At 41.3% G+C, this 20128-nt stretch overlaps 1 protein-coding gene across 7 annotated transcripts in view; it reads left to right on the plus strand.

Annotated features, from left to right (window-relative positions):
- The first annotated feature begins 4051 nt into the window (after positions 1-4051).
- Positions 4052-20128, plus strand: part of LOC118672763 (Golgi pH regulator) — a 47824-nt gene continuing 31747 nt past the window's right edge. For all 7 annotated transcript variants that reach the window (XR_004973204.1, XM_036342525.1, XM_036342528.1 and 4 more), the window contains exons 1-2: positions 4052-4210; positions 18457-18516. Coding sequence is in view for 6 of the 7 variants with exons in the window: in XM_036342525.1 (XP_036198418.1) it covers positions 4169-4210; positions 18457-18516 (102 nt within the window). In the remaining variant the exon portion in view is untranslated. The remainder of the gene's footprint in view (positions 4211-18456; positions 18517-20128) is intronic.

The raw sequence follows: 20128 nt of genomic DNA on the forward strand, positions 1-20128 counted from the left end.
CATTACTAAGACACCTTAGACTCAGCTGGGATTCAGAGATTTAAGGGGAGGCTGTGCGCTTGGTCTGAAAGGCTGGGGGGTGGGGAGAGATTTCCCTCCCTCTCAGAGGCCACTGTTGGCTGGGGGGATTAGTCCTAGTTCTAAAGGAAAAGGGAAGCAAGGTAAGGACAAGAAACCCAAACCTCACGGCTCTCCATGACAGCCATCCCTCCCAGTGTGGAGTTAGGAAGGGTGTTTATTAAGTTACCTTCAAAGGAAGAAAATATCAGGCTGGCTTCATACTTTTCCATAACATATTACATTTCAGAAAACACTAGAACATCTGTAGACTCCTGAGGATTAAATGTTTAAGCCAAGAGCTCCACAGTAAGCCATATTTCATTCATAAGTGAAGGAAATTTGAAAGGCATTCTCAACTATGCAAAAATCAACATACCCACAAAACCTTCTTTAAAGAAAAATGTATTTAACCGAAGGAGAAATAATTTTAAAAAATAATTTAAGCCCGGCCAGTGTGGGCTCAGTGGTTGATCATTGACCCATGAACCAAGAGGTCACTGGTTTAATTCCCAGTCAGGGCACATGCCCTGGTTGCAGTTGTGGGCTCGATCCCCAGTAGTGGGCATGTAGGAGGTAGTTGATGAATGGTGTTTCTCTCATAGATGTTTCTATCTATCCCTCTCCTTTCCTCTTCCTCTAAAAATTAATTTAAAAAAATTTTTTTTAAAAAATAAGCATATCCACATACCTAAGCATTAGATTGAGATCCTATTTAAAAAAACAAAACAGAATTCAAAAAGGTAAAATATGAAAAAGGCTGGTGATGAATACTGAAGATGTTAAGTATAAAATCAATCAAACAAAACTATAGTATGTATAGTTACCAACAGAATACAAGTGTCATAAATAATTCTTAACACATTGTAATTTTTTTAAATTGAGGTTTAAAACTCCAGATTATACTAACATAAACTTGGGAACTATGTGAGGTAGAGGGAGTCAGGGAGGAGAAATATAAGAAAGTAGAAGGCTCTAATATTCTTAATGTACAAAAATATTATTTTAGTCTCTATGTTAATACTTAGAAAAACTGCAAGTGTTATTTTAAAACAAAATGTATGCCTTCCAAAGTACTAAGAGGAAAAAGTAAGAAACATACAGTCAATATAGAAATCCAGATACACAAAATAAGAGGGAAGAATCATTAAACCAAACAAAAATATTTAATTTTATTGATATAAAAAATAACATGCAACAAAGACATAATATGAATCATTTTGTACTGAAAAAGTAGGCATTGGGCCATATGTAGCCCTCTGAAATATAAGGAGATATGAAAAGAAAAACAGTAGTAGTGAGAGTCTTTAATAAGCCTCCTTCAGTTCTTGACAAATAAATAGAATACAAAAACATAGAGGACCTGAATACAATTTGTAAGTCTGACTTAATGGATATGTAATGGAGTATTAAATTAATATTTCCTATATCATAGACACAATGATTTCCCCTTGCCCAGAGAAGTTTGAAGACTTGGATAAGTGTTTTTTGTGAACTAAATTTTTCACCACAGTATTATTTTATTATAACAACCAAGCAAACAGAAAAAGCAGACTAGTGAAATAAATCATGGTAATCATATGATGGATGTCACTGAGTCAATAAAAATCTTCAGCATGAGAAAATGCTCATGATATATTTCTAAGTATATGGCAAAATATGTTGCGCATTGAACCCATTTTGGGGAACATGGAAAAGTATGTGTGCCTGGGTATGAGTGCGGAACTGAGTAATCAAGAATAAGAATGAATATCCCAGATTTTAAAAATACGCCAGAAAGCCAGCCAGCATGGCTCAGTTGTTAAGCATCGATCTATGAACCAGGTCAGGGTTTGATTCCCAGTCAGGGCACATGTCCAAGTTCGGGTTTGACCCCCAGTGTGGGGTGTGCAGGAGGCAGCAGATCAATGATTCTCTCTCATCATTGATGATTCTCTCTCTCTTCCTTCCTCCCTGAAATCAATAAAAAAAAAAAATACATATTTTAAAAATACGCCAGTATTGGGCTCCTTTGTGACCATCTTACCGTAGCCATGATGGCAAATCACACTTAGTGATAAAGGTGGGGGCTTCTCTAAAATGAGGGAAAGTTCTCACTGGTAGCATCCCGAGCAGAGGTTAGTCCTGGAGCAAGAAGTGGTGGGGAGGCAGAGAGAGGTTTGGGCCCTGCCCAGGCCCAGAGGGCGGGACACCCAAAGGTAAGTGTTGAGAAGTGCAGGAAGTTCTTATGGAAGGGCATGCACATCTTTTACTTTTATGTATGACTTTCCATTTATATATTCAATTTTAAATTTTCTATTCTTCCCTTTTGTTCACAAATTATATGGATCAAATTAATTCTGTAGAAGAATCATATTAGTAAGAAATCCTCTGAGTTTTAATAAATGGGGGGAAAGTTTAATGTTATATATTTTAAATATGCCTCTGAGTCTTTCCAACTTTAGGAGGTATACAATCACCAGTCTTTTTATTTCCTTTTAAAAAATTCTTTATTGTTGAAAGTATTACATATGTCTCCTTTTATCAGCCTTTTTATTTCAATGTGAATAATTGGCAACCACCAGTTTTAAATATACATTTAAACTGATTAATAATAAAGGAAAACTCTGAATGGAAATTCATAATAGTAATAATGGGTAAAATTATTGCATACTTACTAGAAAGCACTTAGTTTTCTTAAAGTTTTAAGTATACTACTTATTTATTCCTCGTAATAACTTTATGAAATAAGCTACTATTACTTATCCCTCTTTTTAAGATGAGGAAAATAAGGTGCAGAGAGTGAAGTTGCTTGCACAGGGATACGTAACTATTTAAAGCTTCATTCCTCAGGAATCGGCGGTAAGAACAGCCAAGCACTTGATTCAGAGTGAACTCTAGCTTCGCTGAACCAATCAAGGTCTAGGACAGGACATCCTAAGTGCCTACCAGGTGAGCACCAAGGTCGGCAGATCCAAAATGAGGCTGTAGCCTGGCTACCGTGGCTCAGTAGTTGAGCTTTGACCTATAAGCCTGTAGGTCACGGTTTGATTCCCAGTCAGGGCGCATGAGAGATCTTCAAAGTGTAATATTTCGTTTGTGCATTAACACATCATTCCTTTTCACCCGGGGTACAAAGAATGCAGCACTCCAGGTGCGGTCTGATGGGTACCTAGTACGACATTGTCACTCCCTTCCTGGAGATGGAGGGCTTTGTTGTTGCTATCACACCAGAAATTGACTTGGTTAGCTAGATTTGCTAAAAATCCCACCTACCTTTCACTCTTCCCTCACCTTATTTGTGCTGTTGTTTGTGGAGCCAAGTATACAGTGGGGCCTTGACTTACGAGTTTAATTCATTCCGTGACGAAGCTCGTAACTCAAATTACTCGTATGTCAAATCAATTGTGAACGAGTGAGACACGTGATGCTGGGCTGATGTTGTGGCATTCACTGTGGCATTCACTATGACGTTTGCTGCGCCAACTAGCGGTGGGGTATTTGAAGCTGGCTCGTAACTCGAATTTTAGTTCGCAACTCAAAGCAAAAAATCGGCGAGAGACGGGTCGTATCTCGAAAAACTCGTTAGTCGGGACACTCGTAAGTCAAGGCCCCACTGTACTAGTAAGTTGTGACATTTAGAACACAATGCCTGGCTTATGGTCTCATTATAATAATCATTATTAACTTCATCTTATTAGCTATGACCACTCTGACCATTACAAAAAGGAATTACCACTTAAAATAAGATGTTAGGTCAGGCCCCACCTCCTTCAGCCTCAGAAATGAAATACTACCTTGCATTACCTCGGCTTCTGGATTTTCAAACCAGTGTCTGATCTCCCGGAGCCTTCCAGCCAGGCTACCTCCAATTAAGCCCCGCCTCCAGAGCGGTGTCTTCCTGGCCCCGCCCCCGTCTCCTAGGCAACCCGCGCCCGTCCCGCCCACTCCTGGACAGAGAAGCAGTCGGTCTCGTCGCTGATTGGCTGGCTCGGGCGCAGCTTGATGGCGTCAGGCTGAGCGGCCTCAGTCCCAGCAGACGCCCGGGGCGAAGGCCACAGATGTAAGGGGCTGGGCTGCTGCGGTCGCGGGGAGCGGGCAATGGAGGCACGCGCTCTCCCCGCACGTCACCATGAGTTTCCTAATAGACTCCAGCATTATGATTACCTCCCAGGTGAGCCCCGCCTCCTGCCCGGGCCCCCGGCGTCACTTTTCCGACCACAGAGTCGTCTCCTTGCGGCTCAGCGGTGCGGGCTGGCCGGTGTCTCGCCGCCTGCGCCGCCTCGACCGTGCGCGGAGCTCGGGGAGGGCTGGGGGTTTGCTGCGTCCGGCTGTACGCTCTTGTCGGGAGGCGGCCTGCGGCAGTCGCACCCCACCCAGCCTCCAGCCACTCTCCCTGCCCCCCACTTTCCTGTCCTGTTTGGGGGGGGTCGGGCGGCCTCAGAGAGGAGGGAGTAGTCCCCGAAACTCCCGCCTGCGCCCCTGACCCATGAATCGGGGAAGGTGTGGTTCCGGCGCCGTGCGCGGCGGGCCAATCGGAGCAGGCTCCTGGGGACACGTGGGCGCTGCTGGTTCGCTGTCAAACGCTGGATCCCGGTGTGGACGCTGTCACTGGAGAGATCCCCAAAGTGCTAGGTTCTTTGGACGAGAACACAGCATCCATCCTCTCTTGGCTGCCCGCGCTGTTCGGGTCCTGCCGAGTTCATAGCTGGATCCCCCTCAGGTGCAAGCACGCAGTAAACATTTGTTGGCCAACTCTTAATATTTGGAGAAGCTCGCACATCTTCCCCTCCCTCGTTTTCCAGTAATTTAAACTACCTTTTATTTTTTTACACTTCTCTTGGATTTATTGGGGTGACTTGGGTTAATAAAATTACATACGTTCCAGGTGTGCAATTCTATAATATATCATCTCTATACTGTATTGTGTATTCATCACCCTAAGTCAGGCCTCTCCATCACCATTTCTTCCCCCTGTACCTCCTTCTGCCTTACCCCACCCCACTTTCCCTCTGGTAATCACCATACTGTTGTCTGAGTCTATGAGGGTTTTCTGGTTTGTTTGTTTCGTTGGTTGGTTGTGTGTGTGTGTGTTTTGCTTAATTCCTTCACTTTTTTCACCCAGGCCCACGACCCCCTTCCCTCTGACAGCTCTTAGCCTGTTTGTTCTCTATGAGTTTTTTCTATTTTGCTTGTTAGTATTATTTTGTTCATTTGATTCCACATATGAGTGAGATCATATGGCACCTGCCTTTCTCTGACTGGCTTATTTCGCTTAGCACGGTGCTGTATAGGTCCCTCCATGCTGTTGCAAAAGGTACTATTCCATGGTGTAGATGTATCACAGCTGTTTATGTTATCCACTCGTCTACAGATGGACACTCAGGCTGCTTCCAAATCTTGGCTGTTGTAAATGACGCTGCAATGAACATAGGGCTGCATATATTCTTTTGAGTTAATGTTTCAGGCTTCGTCAGATAAATTCCCAGAAGTGGAATCATAAGGCAGTTTCGTTTTTAGTTTTTTGAGGTTAACGCCATACCTCTTTCCACAGTGGCTTCACCAATCAGCCTTCCCACCCACAGTGCAGGAGGGTTTTCTCTGAATCCTCGCCAGCACTTGTTTGTGGGTTTATAGAGGATAGCCATTCTGACAGGTGTGAGTCATATCTCATTGTGGTTTTAATGTCCATTTCTCTGATGATTAGTGATGTTGAGTATCTTTTTATATGTGTGTCGGCCATCTGTATATCCTCTTTGGAGAAGTGTCAGTTCAGCTCCTTTGCCCATTTTTTAATTGCATTGTTTGTTTTTGGTGTTGAGTTTTATAAGTTTCTCATAAATTTTGGATAGTAACCCCTTATCAGGTATATCATTGGTAAGTATATTCTTCCACTCAGTGGGTTGTCTTTTCATTTTGTTGATGGTTTTCTCTGCTGTGCAAAACTTTAATGGATGTAGTCCTATTTGTTTATTTTTTTTCTTTTGTTTCCTTTGCCCCAGGCAATGTATCAAAAAAATTGTTGCTATCAGAAATGTCTGAGATCTTACTGCCTATGTTTTCTTCTAGGATTTTTATGGCTTCAAGTCTTACATTGTAGTTTTTTTTTGTTTTTTTGTTTGTTTTTTTTTAAATATATTTTTATTGATTTTTTTACAGAGAGGAAGGGAGAGAGATAGAGAGTTAGAAACATCGATGAGAGAGAAACATCGATCAGCTGCCTCTTGCACATCTCCTACTGGGGATGTGCCCGCAACCCAGGTACATGCCCTTGACCGGAATCGAACCCGGGACCCTTCAGTCCGCAGGCCGACGCTCTATCCACTGAGCCAAACCGGTTTCGGCTCTTACATTGTAGTTTTTTATCCATATTGAGTTTATTCTTGTGTATGGTTTAAGATGGGGTCTAGTTTCATTTTTTGCACATATCTGTTCAATTTTCCCAACACCATTTATTGAATAGACTGTCTTTACCCCATTGTATGTTCTTGCCTCTATTCTGTTCCATTGATCTATATGTCTATTTTTATGCCAGTATCATGCTATTTTGATTACTATGGCCTTATAGTGTAGTTTGATATCAGGTAATAGGATTCCTCCAAATTTGTTCTTTCTCAAGATTACTGTGGTCATTCAAGGTCTTTTGTGGTTCCATATAAATTTTTAGAATATTTGTTATAGTTTTGTGAAATACACCATTGGTATTTTCATAGGCATTGCATTGAATCTATAGGTTGCTTTGGGTAGTATGGACATTTTAATTATGCTAATTCTTCCTATCCATGAACAAGATATATGCTTCCACTTACTGTATCTTCAATTTCTTTCTACAATGTCTTATAATTTTTCTGAGTACAAGTTTCTTACAGCCTAGGTTAAATTTATTCATAGGGTTTTTGTTTGTTTGTTTGTTTTAATCCTCACCCAGGGATATGTTTTTTGTGATTTTAAGAGAGAGGGGAACATCAATGTGAGATAGAAACATCCAACAGTGTAATCTAGGTATGTGTTTATTTATTTTATTTTATTTTATTTTATTGATGTAATTGTAAATAGGATCGTTTATTTCATTTGCCTTTCTGATAGTTCATTATTGATTTATAAAAATGCAACTGATTTCTGGGTATTTATTTTATACCCTACTATTATACTGAATTCATCTATAAGTTCTGGTAGTTTATTTGGTGGAATCTTCGGGGTTCCCTACATACAGTATTGTGTCATCTGCAAATAATGACAGTTTCACTTCTTCCTTTCTATTTGGATGGCTTTTATTTCTTCCTCTTGTCTGATTGCAGTGGCTAGGACTTCCAGTACTTATGTTGAATAAGTGTCCTTATCCCCATGTTACCCCCTACCCCCCCCCCCCCCCCCCGCTCATGCCCTCACCCCCCCCCCCCGTTGTCCGTGTCCATTGGTTAGGCCTATATGCGTGCATATGAGTCCTTTGGTTGATCTTTCCCCCTTACCCCCACCCTCCCCTACCTTCCTTCCAAGGCCCAACAGTCCAATCAATGCCTCTCCGTCTCTGGATCAGTCCTTGTTCATCAGTTTATGTTGTTCATTATATTCCTCAAATGAGTGAGATCATGTGGTATTTATCCGCTCTCCAGTTCCATCCATGCTGTGGCAAATGGTAAGAGTTCCTTTTTCTTCTTCCTCTTCTTAAAGAATACCTTTCAGCATTTCATATAATGCTGGTTTGGTGGTGATGAACTCCTTTAGCTTTTTCTTATCCGTGAAGCTCTTTATCTGACCTTCTATTCTGAATGATAGCTTTGCTGGATAAAGTAATCTTGGTTGCAGGTTCTTGCTATTCATCACTTTGAATATTTCTTGCCACTCTCTTCTGGCCTGCATGGTTTCTGTTGAGAAATCAGCTGACAGTCGTATGGGTATTCCCTTGTAGGTAACTGACTGTCTTTCTCTTGCTGCTTTTAAGATTCTCTCTTTGTCTTTTGCCCTTGGCATTTTAATTATGATGTGTCTTGGTGTGATCCTCTTTGGATTCCTTTTGTTTGGGTTCTCTGTGCTTCCTGGACTTGTAAGTCCATTTCTTTCACCAGGTAGGGGAAGTTTTCTGTCATTATTTCTTCCCCTGTGAGGCCATCCAGTCCAGGACTTTTGCTTGCTGGGTATTTTTTTTTTTTTTTGTATTACTGCTTTAATTACATTAATTGTTATTGGTCTATTCAGATTTTATGATTCTTTCTGACTGAGTTTTGGAGTATTTTATGTTTCTAGGAATTTGTCCATTTCACCCAAGTTGTCCAAATTTTTGGCATATAGTTGTTCACAGTATTTTCTTACAATTCTTTGTATTCCTGTGGTGTCCGTTGTCATTGCTAACCCATTCATTGTTTAATGACATGTATTTAGCCTCCGTGTGTTTGGATGTTCTTAAGAGTTCTTATTGTAGTTGATTTCTAATTTCATACCATTGTGATCTGAGAAGATGATATGATTTCAAACTTCCTGAACTTATTTATGTTTATTTTGTGTCCTTACATGTGGTCTGTCTTTAAGAATGTTCCATGTGCACTTAAGAAGAATGTATAGTCTGCTGCTTTGGGATGCCATGTTCTGCAAATATCAATTATATCAGATGTAGTGTGTTATTTAATGTCACTGTTTCCTTGTTGGGTTTTTGTCTATAAGATCTGTCCAGTGATGATAATGGGGTACTAAAGTCACCTACTATGACTATATTGCTATCAGTCTCTCCCTTAAAGACCTCTAAGAGTGTTTTGTAGGTGTTTCTTTTAATATATTAGGGGCTCTTATATCGGATGCATATATGTTTACCATGCTTATATCCTCTTGTTGGATCGATCCCTTTAGTATTACGTAGTAACCTTCTTTGTCTGTTGTTATAGCTTTTGTTTTAAAATCTGTTTTGTCAGATATAAGAAAAATGACAATATTTAAATAGCTCTTTTTACTCAATGTAGAAATAAAGATGTCAGTGAGGAAATTGGCATTGCACGTAGCCTCTAAGACTTTTTTGTCTAAAGTTTTACATATGTCTCCTTTTTCCCCAGTTGACCCCCTCTATCCCCCCACCTCTAAGACTTTTAACATGGATGTAATTGATAGATAGGTTGAACCAAGAAAGTGGCTTTCTGATATTTTATGCCCTTTAATACTTTAACTTTTACACATTGCATTTCACATGTAGTATTAAATTCTTAAACCTGTTCTTACAAATGAGAAACAAAGACCCAAAGAATTCATTGCATGTAATGTTCTATATCCAAATATTTATGTGGCTACTTCATCATTATTTAGGTATCAGTAAAAATGTCACATTGTAAAGGCTTTACCTGACTCCCCAACCCCTATCAAAGTAGTCTCTATTCCAGCCACGTACTATCTCATTTCACTGCTTATTTTTATTCTTTTAAATACATTTTTATTTATTTCAGTGAGGAAGGGAGAGTGAGGGAGAGATAGAAACATCAATGATGAGAGAGATTCATTGGTCACTGCCTCCTGCACGCCCCACACTGGGGATCAAACCCATAACCCAGGCATGTGCCCTGACTGGGAATCAAACCGTGACCTCCTGGTTCAGAGGTCAATGCTCAACCCCTGAGCCACGCCAGCCGGGCTCATTTCCCTGTGTTAATTTTTCCTTAGCATCTATCACTATTGTTTGTGTTTTTGTTAAATGTAAACTCCATGAGGTCCAGGATATTCTCTTTCTTGTTCTCTGCTGTAGTCCCTAACATCTAGATCAGTTGCTGATCGTAGAGGCCCAGTAAATATTTACTTAGTCAAAGCCCCTGTCTAGAGAGATGCGGTTACCTTAGAAACACCTGCCCCTTATTTTTCCTGATTTATATGAACTGAGAGATTTATTTGAAATGAAAGTCTGAAATTACAGGTCATAAATTAATGAAGCTAGTCAGCCTCAGGTAACATCTCGGTGTAGAGATGTTCACCATGTCACAGGAAAAAGTTCAAATTCTTAATACGGCTTGAGTCTTATGTGAAACCCAGCTCTTACCTCTCCCGCCTTGGCTCTCACCATTTTTCACTTCACCTTATACTGTAGCCCTCTACTTCCTCAACCTTCAGATTTCCAGTTTGTTCTCTTCCTGGACCTTTCACCCATACCCTCCACCTCCTTCTCCTGGCTGATTCCTTCAGATTTCAGCATGAACATCCAAGAAGCCTCTCCCAGATTTGACTACACATCCCTATACATATTTCCATAGTACCCTACAGACTTTCCTTGTAACATAATTACATGTTCACATTGTTTTGTAATTACTTGTCTGTCTCTCACATAGATTATAAACTCCTTCAGAGCAGTCCACCATTCTGTTCCTGGGACCTGGCACATAGTAGGCACTAATAAATATTTGTTAAGTGAATAAAATGGTAAATAAATGACTCAAGAAAGGGGTCTTTTTCAGGCAGTTCTTTAATAACCAGCTTTTTAAAAAAATCTGGAACTAATTTTCAATGTAGGAGTGATTTTGTTAATAAAAGCAACTGTTATCTAGCTCACATTTTGAGCCTTCTATGCAGTCATAAGACTTATCAGTTCCAAAGTCCCAAGGTCAAGACTGTACAATTTTTAAAATATTAACCCTCTTTTTTGAATAAGAAGCTGTGCACCTTTTATTTGCAAAACTGTTTGAAAATCCTTTTATTCTTTCTGCGTGTTTTTTAGATTCTCTATAATTTTACCAGAATTTATATTTATCTTGGACTTAACTCTCCAGTTGCCATTATTATTATTATTATTATTATTATTATTATTAGTTGGGTAAAAGTCTTAAGCTTTTTTGTCAATGTGAAAGGAGCCCACAAAGAAATATTAAAGGTATAGATTTCTTTTTCTTTGTCTTCCATTTCCCACCCTTTCATATTTATTTTCATTTGTGCTTATTTTCTTTTTCTTGTTTAAAGATCCATTTCAGCCCTAACTGGTTTGGCTCAGTGGGTAGAGCATCGGCCTGGGGATTGAATGGTCCCAGGTTCGATTCTGGTCAAGGGCATGTACCTTGGTTGCGGGCACATCCTAGTAGGAGGTGTGCAGGAGGCAGCTGATCGATATTTCTCTCTCATGGATGTTTCTAACTCTCTATCCCTCTCCCTTCCTCTCTGTAAAAAATCAATAAAATATATTTTAAAAATAAATAAATAAATAAAGATCCATTTCAGGGTGCTCTTAGTGTTATATATTCTCTTTTTTATCATCTGTCTTCATCATACCACTCCCAGTCCTAGATGCCTAACTCCCCCAACTTCAGACATGTCTTCTTAAGTCCTCTAAACTCTCAATTTAAATGTCTTCTCATAATAATGTATAATAGCCAAAGGATCTCCTGGGTAGTCTAGGGGTATTTTCTCCTAATCTGTTCACCCCTTTTCTTCTCTGTCTGGATTCATATTTCGAAACTACTTTCTCATACCTCCTTGTTTCTTTACCTACATACAGAACTCCACACGTGGGTCACTGCTGTAGTTTGTCCATTATTAATTCAGGGCCTGAGGGCTGATGTAGAAAATCATGCAATTGTGCAGCTTGCCAGTGCCATGAGTCTAGGGACACTGAATCGTGGTGTGTTTTTTCTTGACCTCAATTAGCTCCTTGTTCCATTCCCCTCATAATTTCTCTGAGTCTTTATCTCTCTCTTCCAAGTCCTTTGTTTCCACCCTCACCTCTGGTACTCTTAGCGGATGACCTTACCTCCTACTTTATCAATAAGAGTGAGGTCAAAGGTGTGATCGCCTTCTACTTCCTCCCTCTTAACCTAGGCAGTTATCTATATCCACAGCCATTCCCCACTCCTATCTTCCGTGACAGAGAGTCAGGTGCTCCCTACACCTATTGAAGACCATTTTCTCCACCTGTGCCTTTGATCGTGGAGCAGCTAATTGTGAAATGGTTAAAAGCACACGCTTTTAGACTCTGTCACACAGACTTCAGATTGAATCCTGATTCTGACACCTTTTGTAAATGGATTAACTTCTGTAAACCTCAACTTTCTCTGAAATGAGGACAAACCTGCCTTATCAGGTTTTCCTGATGTAATGGCTTTACAACACTAAGCACTTAGAGTTCCTGGAATATACTAAATGATCAATAAAGGTTAGCTACTGCTAATGATAAATTAATAACATCATCAACTCGGCCTGTTACCGGAAAGGGGACCTGGCCTGAGCGGGTCTTCCTGGGCCCACAGGGTCCTGTGCGGGTTCTGGACTTTGTGCAGGGAACATTTCACAGCCCGAGTCCAGGTGAAATTTGGAGGATGTTCATTAAAGCTGGGGAAGTGAGCTCACTAAGACATCCTTGGACAGGTTCGGGGGTTTGCTCAGGGTGAACTGCCACTGCCCGTTTCTGCCTTGGTTACAAGCCTTGTGGGGTCCCTTAGTTTAGGAGATGCATGCCTATAGGGGGAGAGAGGGAGAGGGGGAGTTAAGGTGCAGGCGTGCTCCTGGGAGAGAGTGTGTGCTTTAGACCTTTGGTTTGAGGGGTTTTAAAGGCTGGGCATTTAGGGGAGGATCTCAATAGATTGTTCACCAGCTTTATGCTGATGAACCAAAATGAGGTTTGTTCTCTTAACTTCATCTGTCCTTGGTTGTGGTTGGCAAGTGGCACTAATTGGATTTCTGATATCTGTCTCCCTGAGTAAGGTGATTTAAGCTATTTACCCTCTGGTTGGGGAGAAGTACAATCCATCCATATATATAAAAGCCTAAGTGAGCAAACGACCAGTGGACTGGTCGCTATGATGCGCACTGACCACCAGGGGACAGACGCTCAATGCAGGAGCTGCCCCCTGGTGGTCAGTGTGCTCCCACAGGGGGAGCAACACTCAGCCAGAAGTTGGGCTAAGCTGTCAGTCAGACATCCCCCAAGGGCTCCCAGACTGCGAGAGGGCACACGCTGGGCGGAGAGGGACCCCCCCTCCCCCCAGTGCACAAATTTTGTGATCCGGGCCTCTAGTTTACTCATAAGTGTCCCTTGTTTAGGGAAGTCAGGATTTACTAAATGGCTGCAAACTGCTGTTTAACTGTCTGTCTGTTTCCCTGTTCTGCTTGTCCTTGCTACTGGCCTGTCTCAGTCCTCCCGTGTCCCATCAGTTCCTTCTGTTTGTTTGTCCTCTTACTCCACTGCCTTCTTCGTCCTGGCTGGGAACTTCCCTTACCCCGCTCTCTTCTCTGGGCTCCTACCTAATGTTTTCTCTCATCGTGGCTCTCCCTCGGGCAATCCGTGCTTATGGTCTCTGTCGCCTCACCCCGGCCTGCTAGTCTGGCTCCTGCCTCCCTCTCCCTGTCCAGTCTGTTTTCCTTAAGGTCAGCACTGACCGAGTTCCCGAATCCTGTGAACACTTTCCTGTCCTGCTTCATTTACTGCGTCTTCAAACTCTGTTCCTTTGGTCTGAGGATTCCACACCCTCCTGGTGGCGGTTGTTCCTCGGACCTCGGACCGTTCCTCTCCTCCTTCCTGGTCTCTTTCCACCCCTGCCCTCTGGTGCCTTCTGGTCATACTGCTCCCCCCTCTGCATGCTCCTCCTGGTGGCTTCCCTGCTTGGTGGTTTCAACTCAGGTGTATCTCAGCCCTGCCCTCACACCCTGTCCTTTATGGTGACCCGGGTGGCCCTTAGGCACTTAGCGTTTCTAAAAGTGAACGGCTCATCTTCCCTCCCCCCCCTCCCCAATTCCCAAACCTTTTCTTCCTCCAACCTTCTTTGTGTAAATTGGGCGCCTCACTCATCCTTGATTCCTCCCTGCCGATTTTACCTTCTAAGTGCTCCTTAAATCTGTTGCCTCCTCTCCACCAGTGTCTTCATTCAGATCTTTATCAGCTCTCTTCTGCAACAGCCTCCTGTAGGCTTCTCTTTCTGCAGTGTTGTTTCTTTCAAATGTATCTTCAGTGTCGCCACCACCGTGCTCCATAGAAGACCAACCGAGCCGTGTCTTTTTCCCACTGAAACGACTCCTCATCCTCTATAGGCTGTGATCCAAGGTCCTTAGGGTGGCCTTCAGGGCCTCTCTCGCCTCCTTTTAGCCACTTCGTTCTTTGAACTTTGCTTTCCGGCCATACCAAACCGTGTGTCGTTCCCAGTGTATGCCTTACTGGGTCTTACCTCTGTGTCTTTAATCGTGCTCTTTGCTCTCTGGAAAGAAAGCCCTGTCCTCCTGCCCCCACCACCTGGCTTTTGCCTGCCTAATCCTTTTTCATCCTTTAGCAGAGTGATTTGTTTAATATTTTAGGAGTGATGGAAAACTTTGAATATGTGGTGAATACCTGAGAACCTCTCTTTGGAGAAAATGCATATAATCCCCAAATTTGCACATGATATCAGGTTTTTAACCCAAATTAAAACCTCCTTCAGTTAAGGTATTATCTTCTCCAGGAAAATCTGTCCTAACCCACTACAGACTGGTCTGGTCTTCCTTTTTCATATTCTTTTACCATACCATGTGCATATTTTGCTCACTGCATGTCCGATGTTACATTAAAATTACTGATTTAGTGTATTTGCCACTATACTTTGAGCTCCTTGAAGGTAATGACTATCTTGCTCATCTTTGTATCACCAGGACCTTGCACAGCACATGGGAATTATTACACACACAAAAATTAAGGTTGAATATTCCTAAAGAACAAACCGGCATTTAGCAAACAGCAAACATTTATGGAGAGCCTGCTATGTGCATGCATTGTGCTGGGCACTGTGGATTCACAAGACAAACATGATCCTTGTCCTCACCGAACTTACAATCTAATATCTAAAAAATAGTGTGTGTGTCTGTATGTACTTATTTTTTACTATGTGCAGTAAAAGAGTTAGCATGCTTCCACCTCTTCCCACCTCCCCTGTCATTCCTCCCCTCTATCACCAGCTTTTAGTTAATTATATTCTACTAGAGGCCCGGTGCACAAAATTCGTGCACTTGGGGGTGGGGGCGCCCTCAGCCCGGCCTTTGCCCTCTCGCAGTCCGGGACCCCTCACTCCTTACCACCCACCTGCTCGCTGCTCCTTAGCACCGCCACAGAGGTGGGAGAGGTCCCGCCACTGCCGTGATGCTCGCCAGCCATGAGCCCAGCTTCTGGCTGAGCAGCGCTCCCCCTGTGGGAGCGCACTGACCACCAGGGGGCAGCTCCTGAATTGAGTGTCTGCCTCCTGGTCAGTGTGCATCATAGTGACCTGTCGTTCTGCCGTTCGGACGATTTGCATATTTGGGTTTTATTATGTAGGATTATGATTTTAGTTCTAGTATTTCTTTCTATGTTTAAATATCCTTTGTACTTTTATATATCTCTATATAACTTTATACCCTTAAATGTTCTTTTACATCTCTTAGTTGACTTATCAGTTTTGATATTCTTTGGACTCATGTTATGAAAGATAAGTTAGTACATTGAAGCAACTTTATATCTTCCCTCCCCTTATGTTTATCCAGCATTAATAGTTACATTATTTCTAAGTTGGTTTTTTTACATATTATTTTTACTTATTTTTACATATTTTTAAGTTGTTTTCTACATGGGTCTGTGTTTTTAAAAATTTACCCTTGCCTCTAGTCTTTTTTTTCTGTGGTTTCCTAGTCATTTTGTAGTTACTGAAATTCCCTGGTTTTTCTTTCACTCCCCCTTTCCCTGTTCACACTTTGTACCTCACTGTCCCTGAGTAAAAGTAGCAAGGATATTAACAGCAACATTTATTGGTACTTAGTGTGTGCCTGGCGCATTTATTATTTGTTTTTCTTTTTCTTCTTTTTAATTTAGCTTATACAACTTTATCATCAATAAGTGTTTGATTTTTTAAAAAATTTCTCCCATCCCTGCTCTTCCCTCCCCTTTCTCAACCATCAGCTTGTTCTCTGTAACTGTGCGTCTGTTTCTGTTTTGTTTGTTCATTTGTTTCATTTAGAGTCCACATGTAAGTGAAATCATGACCATTCCTCCTCCTTCCCAGTCTCCTTCCATTCCTGCCCTCTAGTGTCTTCCTGTCATATTGCTCCCTCCCTCCACGTGTACTAGTAAGTGAAATGTATGGTATTTGCCTCTGTCTGACCTTTTATCTTAGCATAATACCTGTTAGGTCCATCCGTGTTGCAAATGGCAAGATTTCATTCTTTTTCTTGTTGAGTAATATGAGAGAGCGAGAGAGATCATCTTTATCCACTTATCTATTGATAGATACGTAGTTTACTTCCATATTTTGGCTATTACTGGTAATGCTACAATGAACATAAGGGTACATGTATCTTATAGAATTCGTGTTTTTGTTTTCTTCAGATAAATACCAAGAAGTGAAATTGCTGTGTCGTATGGCAGCTCTGTTTTTTATTTTTTGAGGACTCCCCATACTGTTTTCCGTAGTGGCTGCACCAATGTACAATCCCATCACTGTGCATGTGGGTTCCCTTTTTCCACATCTTCAACAACACTGTCGTTTCTTGATTTATTGATGGTGATCATTCTGATAGGTGTAAGCTGGTATCCCATTGTGGTTTTAATTTGCATTTCTCTGATGATAGTGATGTTGAGCATGTTTTCATATGTCTGTTGGCCATCTGTATGTACTCTTGGGATAAATGTCTATTCTGGTCCTTTGCCATTTTTTAATTGGATTGTATGGGGTTTTTTGGTATTAGATTTTATAAGGGCCTTATATATATTGCACATTAACCCCTAATTGGGTGTATCCTATCCCGTTGGTATGATGTCTTTTCATTTTGTTGATAATTTCCTTCACTGTGCAAAACTTTTTAGTTTGGTATTTTGATGTTTTGTTGAGAGTTTTTTTAAATCATAAATGGATATTGAATAAAAATGTATGTATTTAAATTAAACATTGAAAAAATGTATGGTAAGTGCTTTGATAGGGGAAGTAGGGATAGAATAGGGATCGTATAAAAAGAGCAACTTGTTTTTATTTGAGAGGAGGCCTTCCAGAGGTATATGGAGACCTGGAGGGTACGTAGGAGGGGACTGGAGAGAGTCTGCAAAGGTCTTAATATGAAGCAGTGTTGTGTCTAAGAGCCAGAGGCAGCTCCATGTGGCTGAAGCTAGGACTTCGGTGGGTAGGAGCAGCACAGCAAGAGGAGGAGTCTCCGTTAAACTGTGCCCAAGAGTTCGCCCTTGCTCCTCAATTCATTGGGAGGCATAAAGAATTTTATCCTTCAATAAAGTTCCTAGCCAGTGTAAGAAAAGAGGAGAGAGAGAGAGAGAGAGAGAGAGAGAGAGAGAGAGAAGAAGAAGAAGAAGAAGAAGAAGAAGGAGGAGGAGGAGGAGGAGGAGGAGGAGGAGGAGGAGGAGGAGGAGGAGGAGGGAGAAGAGAGAGAGAAAGGAGAGAGAGAGAGAGAGAGAAGGTTCTATTTACTAGTGGAAAACAAAGGAGGAGGGGGAGGAGGGGGAGGAGGGGGAAGAGAGAAAGGAGAGAGAGAGAGAGAGAGAAGGTTCTATTTACTAGTGGAAAACAAAGGAGGAGGAGGAGGAGGAGGAGGGGGAGGAGGGGGAGGAGGGGGAGGAGGAGGAAGAGAGAAAGGAGAGAGAGAGAGAGAGAAGGTTCTATTTACTAGTGGAAAACAAACCAGCTCCCGAGCACTGAGCAGAGCTGCCATGTGGCTACTGCCTCTGATGAACCAAACCGACAGAGTGGTATCATGCAATCGCTTGGATTTACATTGAGATGGAAGCCACTTTATATGGATTAGGAGGATGGTACAGAAGCTAAGAAGGCCCCACGAAGGAAAACATAAAAAATATCACTCTTTCTACTGCTTTTCTTGTCTTTTTTTTTAAATCTTAACTTCTTTCCCATGAAGTAGTTTGTTATTGTTTTTTAAATACTTGCAAACAGGGATCATCTGTAAAACAGCAAGTTTCACTGACTTTTTTTTTATTTGCTAATTTCTCTGGCTCATAAAAGGATTATCATTAAGATTACAGGAAAGCCCGACCGGTATGGCTCAGTGGTTGAGCGTTGACATATGAACCAGGAGGTCACTGTTCGATCCCTGTCAGGGCACATGCCCAGATTGCGGGTTCATTCCCAGTGAGGGTAAGGGGGGAGGGTGCAAGAGACAGCCAATCAATGATTCTCTCTCATCATTGATGTTTTTACCTCTCTCTCTTTCCCTTCCTCTCTGAAATCAATAAAATATATTTTTTAAAGGAAACTTAAAAAAAAGATTACAGGAAAAACATATACTTTAATTTTTGTCTAACTTAAAGCACATTCTAAAACATGGATAATTTCAAAGATTGAAGAGTATTTTAATATCTACTAATGTTGAGGATTTCAGTAAATAGATCTTTTATGAGTAGATCTCATCTTTAATAGCTGAAGTAAACTATTTAGCAGACCTTTTATCATAAATACTGTATATAAGGCATTTATCAAAAGATATGTATACTGACTTTCTATCTTCTTTTTCCTTCAGATACTTTTCTTTGGATTTGGGTGGCTTTTCTTCATGCGCCAACTGTTTAAGGACTATGAGGTGAGAAGAGATCATTTTGATGATGCTAATATTGTATGAATTTAAATTGTTTTAAAATGGGGCAGAAAGAATACCTCCCTTAAAAAAAAGATCATGTTAAATAAACCAGACAGAGAAAGGTTAAAAAAAAAAAAAAAAAAAAAGAAAGAAAGAAAGTCATGTTCACTTCCAAGATAGAAGTTTTTGTCAAATGAGCCCTATGTAATTCTTAACTTGGAGAATATGATTAGGCTTAGTTGGCTTTTTGTTTGTTTGTTTTTTAAGCAAGTCGTGTATATAGCCAAGAAGCCAGGAACAAGAAATGCCACGCCTTGGTGACATCAGTGTGCACACCCAAAGCAAACAGTTATTCTTTGGGAGAGAATTTAACTTATGTCTCATAAATGTTCCTGTTCATTTGGGTATCTGACCTTCAGTATTAATGACCAATCTTACCTCCTAAATTAATACCAAAATCATTGAATCCAGAAAAATACCAACCTCGACTGGACTTTTCCTAATCGATCCTCCCCGTTTAGTGAAAGCTCCATGGTTACAGACTACTTTGAGGTCACTCCTAGGCTGTTCTCCAATAAACTTCCCTAGGGAGATGGGGCTATTGTCTGAAAGAGCCCGGGATTCTAGAGTTTCTAGAGTTTCTGTTCTGCTCAAGACTTTAAGGCCTCCCAGGGGAGGGTCCAGAACTGGCCCAAGGTCTGCAGAGCATTGGAGAAACCCTTTTAGCTCTAACCTTTGGACATGAATCTGCCATTTTGATTGTCCGTGTCAGGAATTCTAAGTGCCGCTGTGACCCTGTCACTTCACTTTCTTATCCTTACACTCCCCCTTCGCAGGAGGAGGATGGTAATAGTGACCCAGGATGCAGAAGTACACCTACTTCCTTTTTTTAATTTCTAGTTTATTTTTAATATATTTTACTGAAGTTATGTTAGGTAATAAAATTACATAGGTTTCAGTGTACAATTCTATAATACATCGTCTGTAAATTATATTGTGTGTTCACCACCCGAAGTCTACTTCTGTCGCTGTTTGTCCCCCTTTACCCTCTTCTACCTACCCCACCCCCCTTTTCTCTGGTAATCATCATACTGCTGTCTGTATCTATCAGGGTGGGGGGGGGGGCGGTTATTGCTTAATCCTTTTATCTATTTCACCCAGCCCCCCAACCCCTCTCCCCTCCGACAGCTGTCAGTTGTTCTCTGTATCTATGCATCTGTTTCTGTTTTGTTTGTTTATTTATTTTGGTCATTAGTTTCCACAAATAAGTGAAATCATATATTCATCTTTCTCTGCTGACTTAACTCACTTAGCATAGCGCTCTCCAGGTCCACCCATGCTGTCGCAAAGAGTAAGAGCTCCTTTTTATGGCTGAGTACTATCCCACTGTGTAGATGTACCACAGTTTTTTATCCACTCACCTACTGGTGGGCACTTTGGCTGCTTCCAAATCTTGGCTATTATAAATAGTGCCGCAATGAACATGGGTGTGCATATATTCTTTCAAATTAGTGTTTTGTGTTTCTTCAGATATATTCCCAGAAGTGGGATCACTGGGTCAAAAAGGAGTTCCATTTTTGATTTTTTTAAATTTATCTTCATTGTTGCAAGTATT

The sequence above is a fragment of the Myotis myotis genome, unplaced genomic scaffold (assembly GCF_014108235.1).
Source record: "Myotis myotis isolate mMyoMyo1 unplaced genomic scaffold, mMyoMyo1.p scaffold_m19_p_18, whole genome shotgun sequence".
Lineage (NCBI taxonomy): Eukaryota > Metazoa > Chordata > Mammalia > Chiroptera > Vespertilionidae > Myotis > Myotis myotis.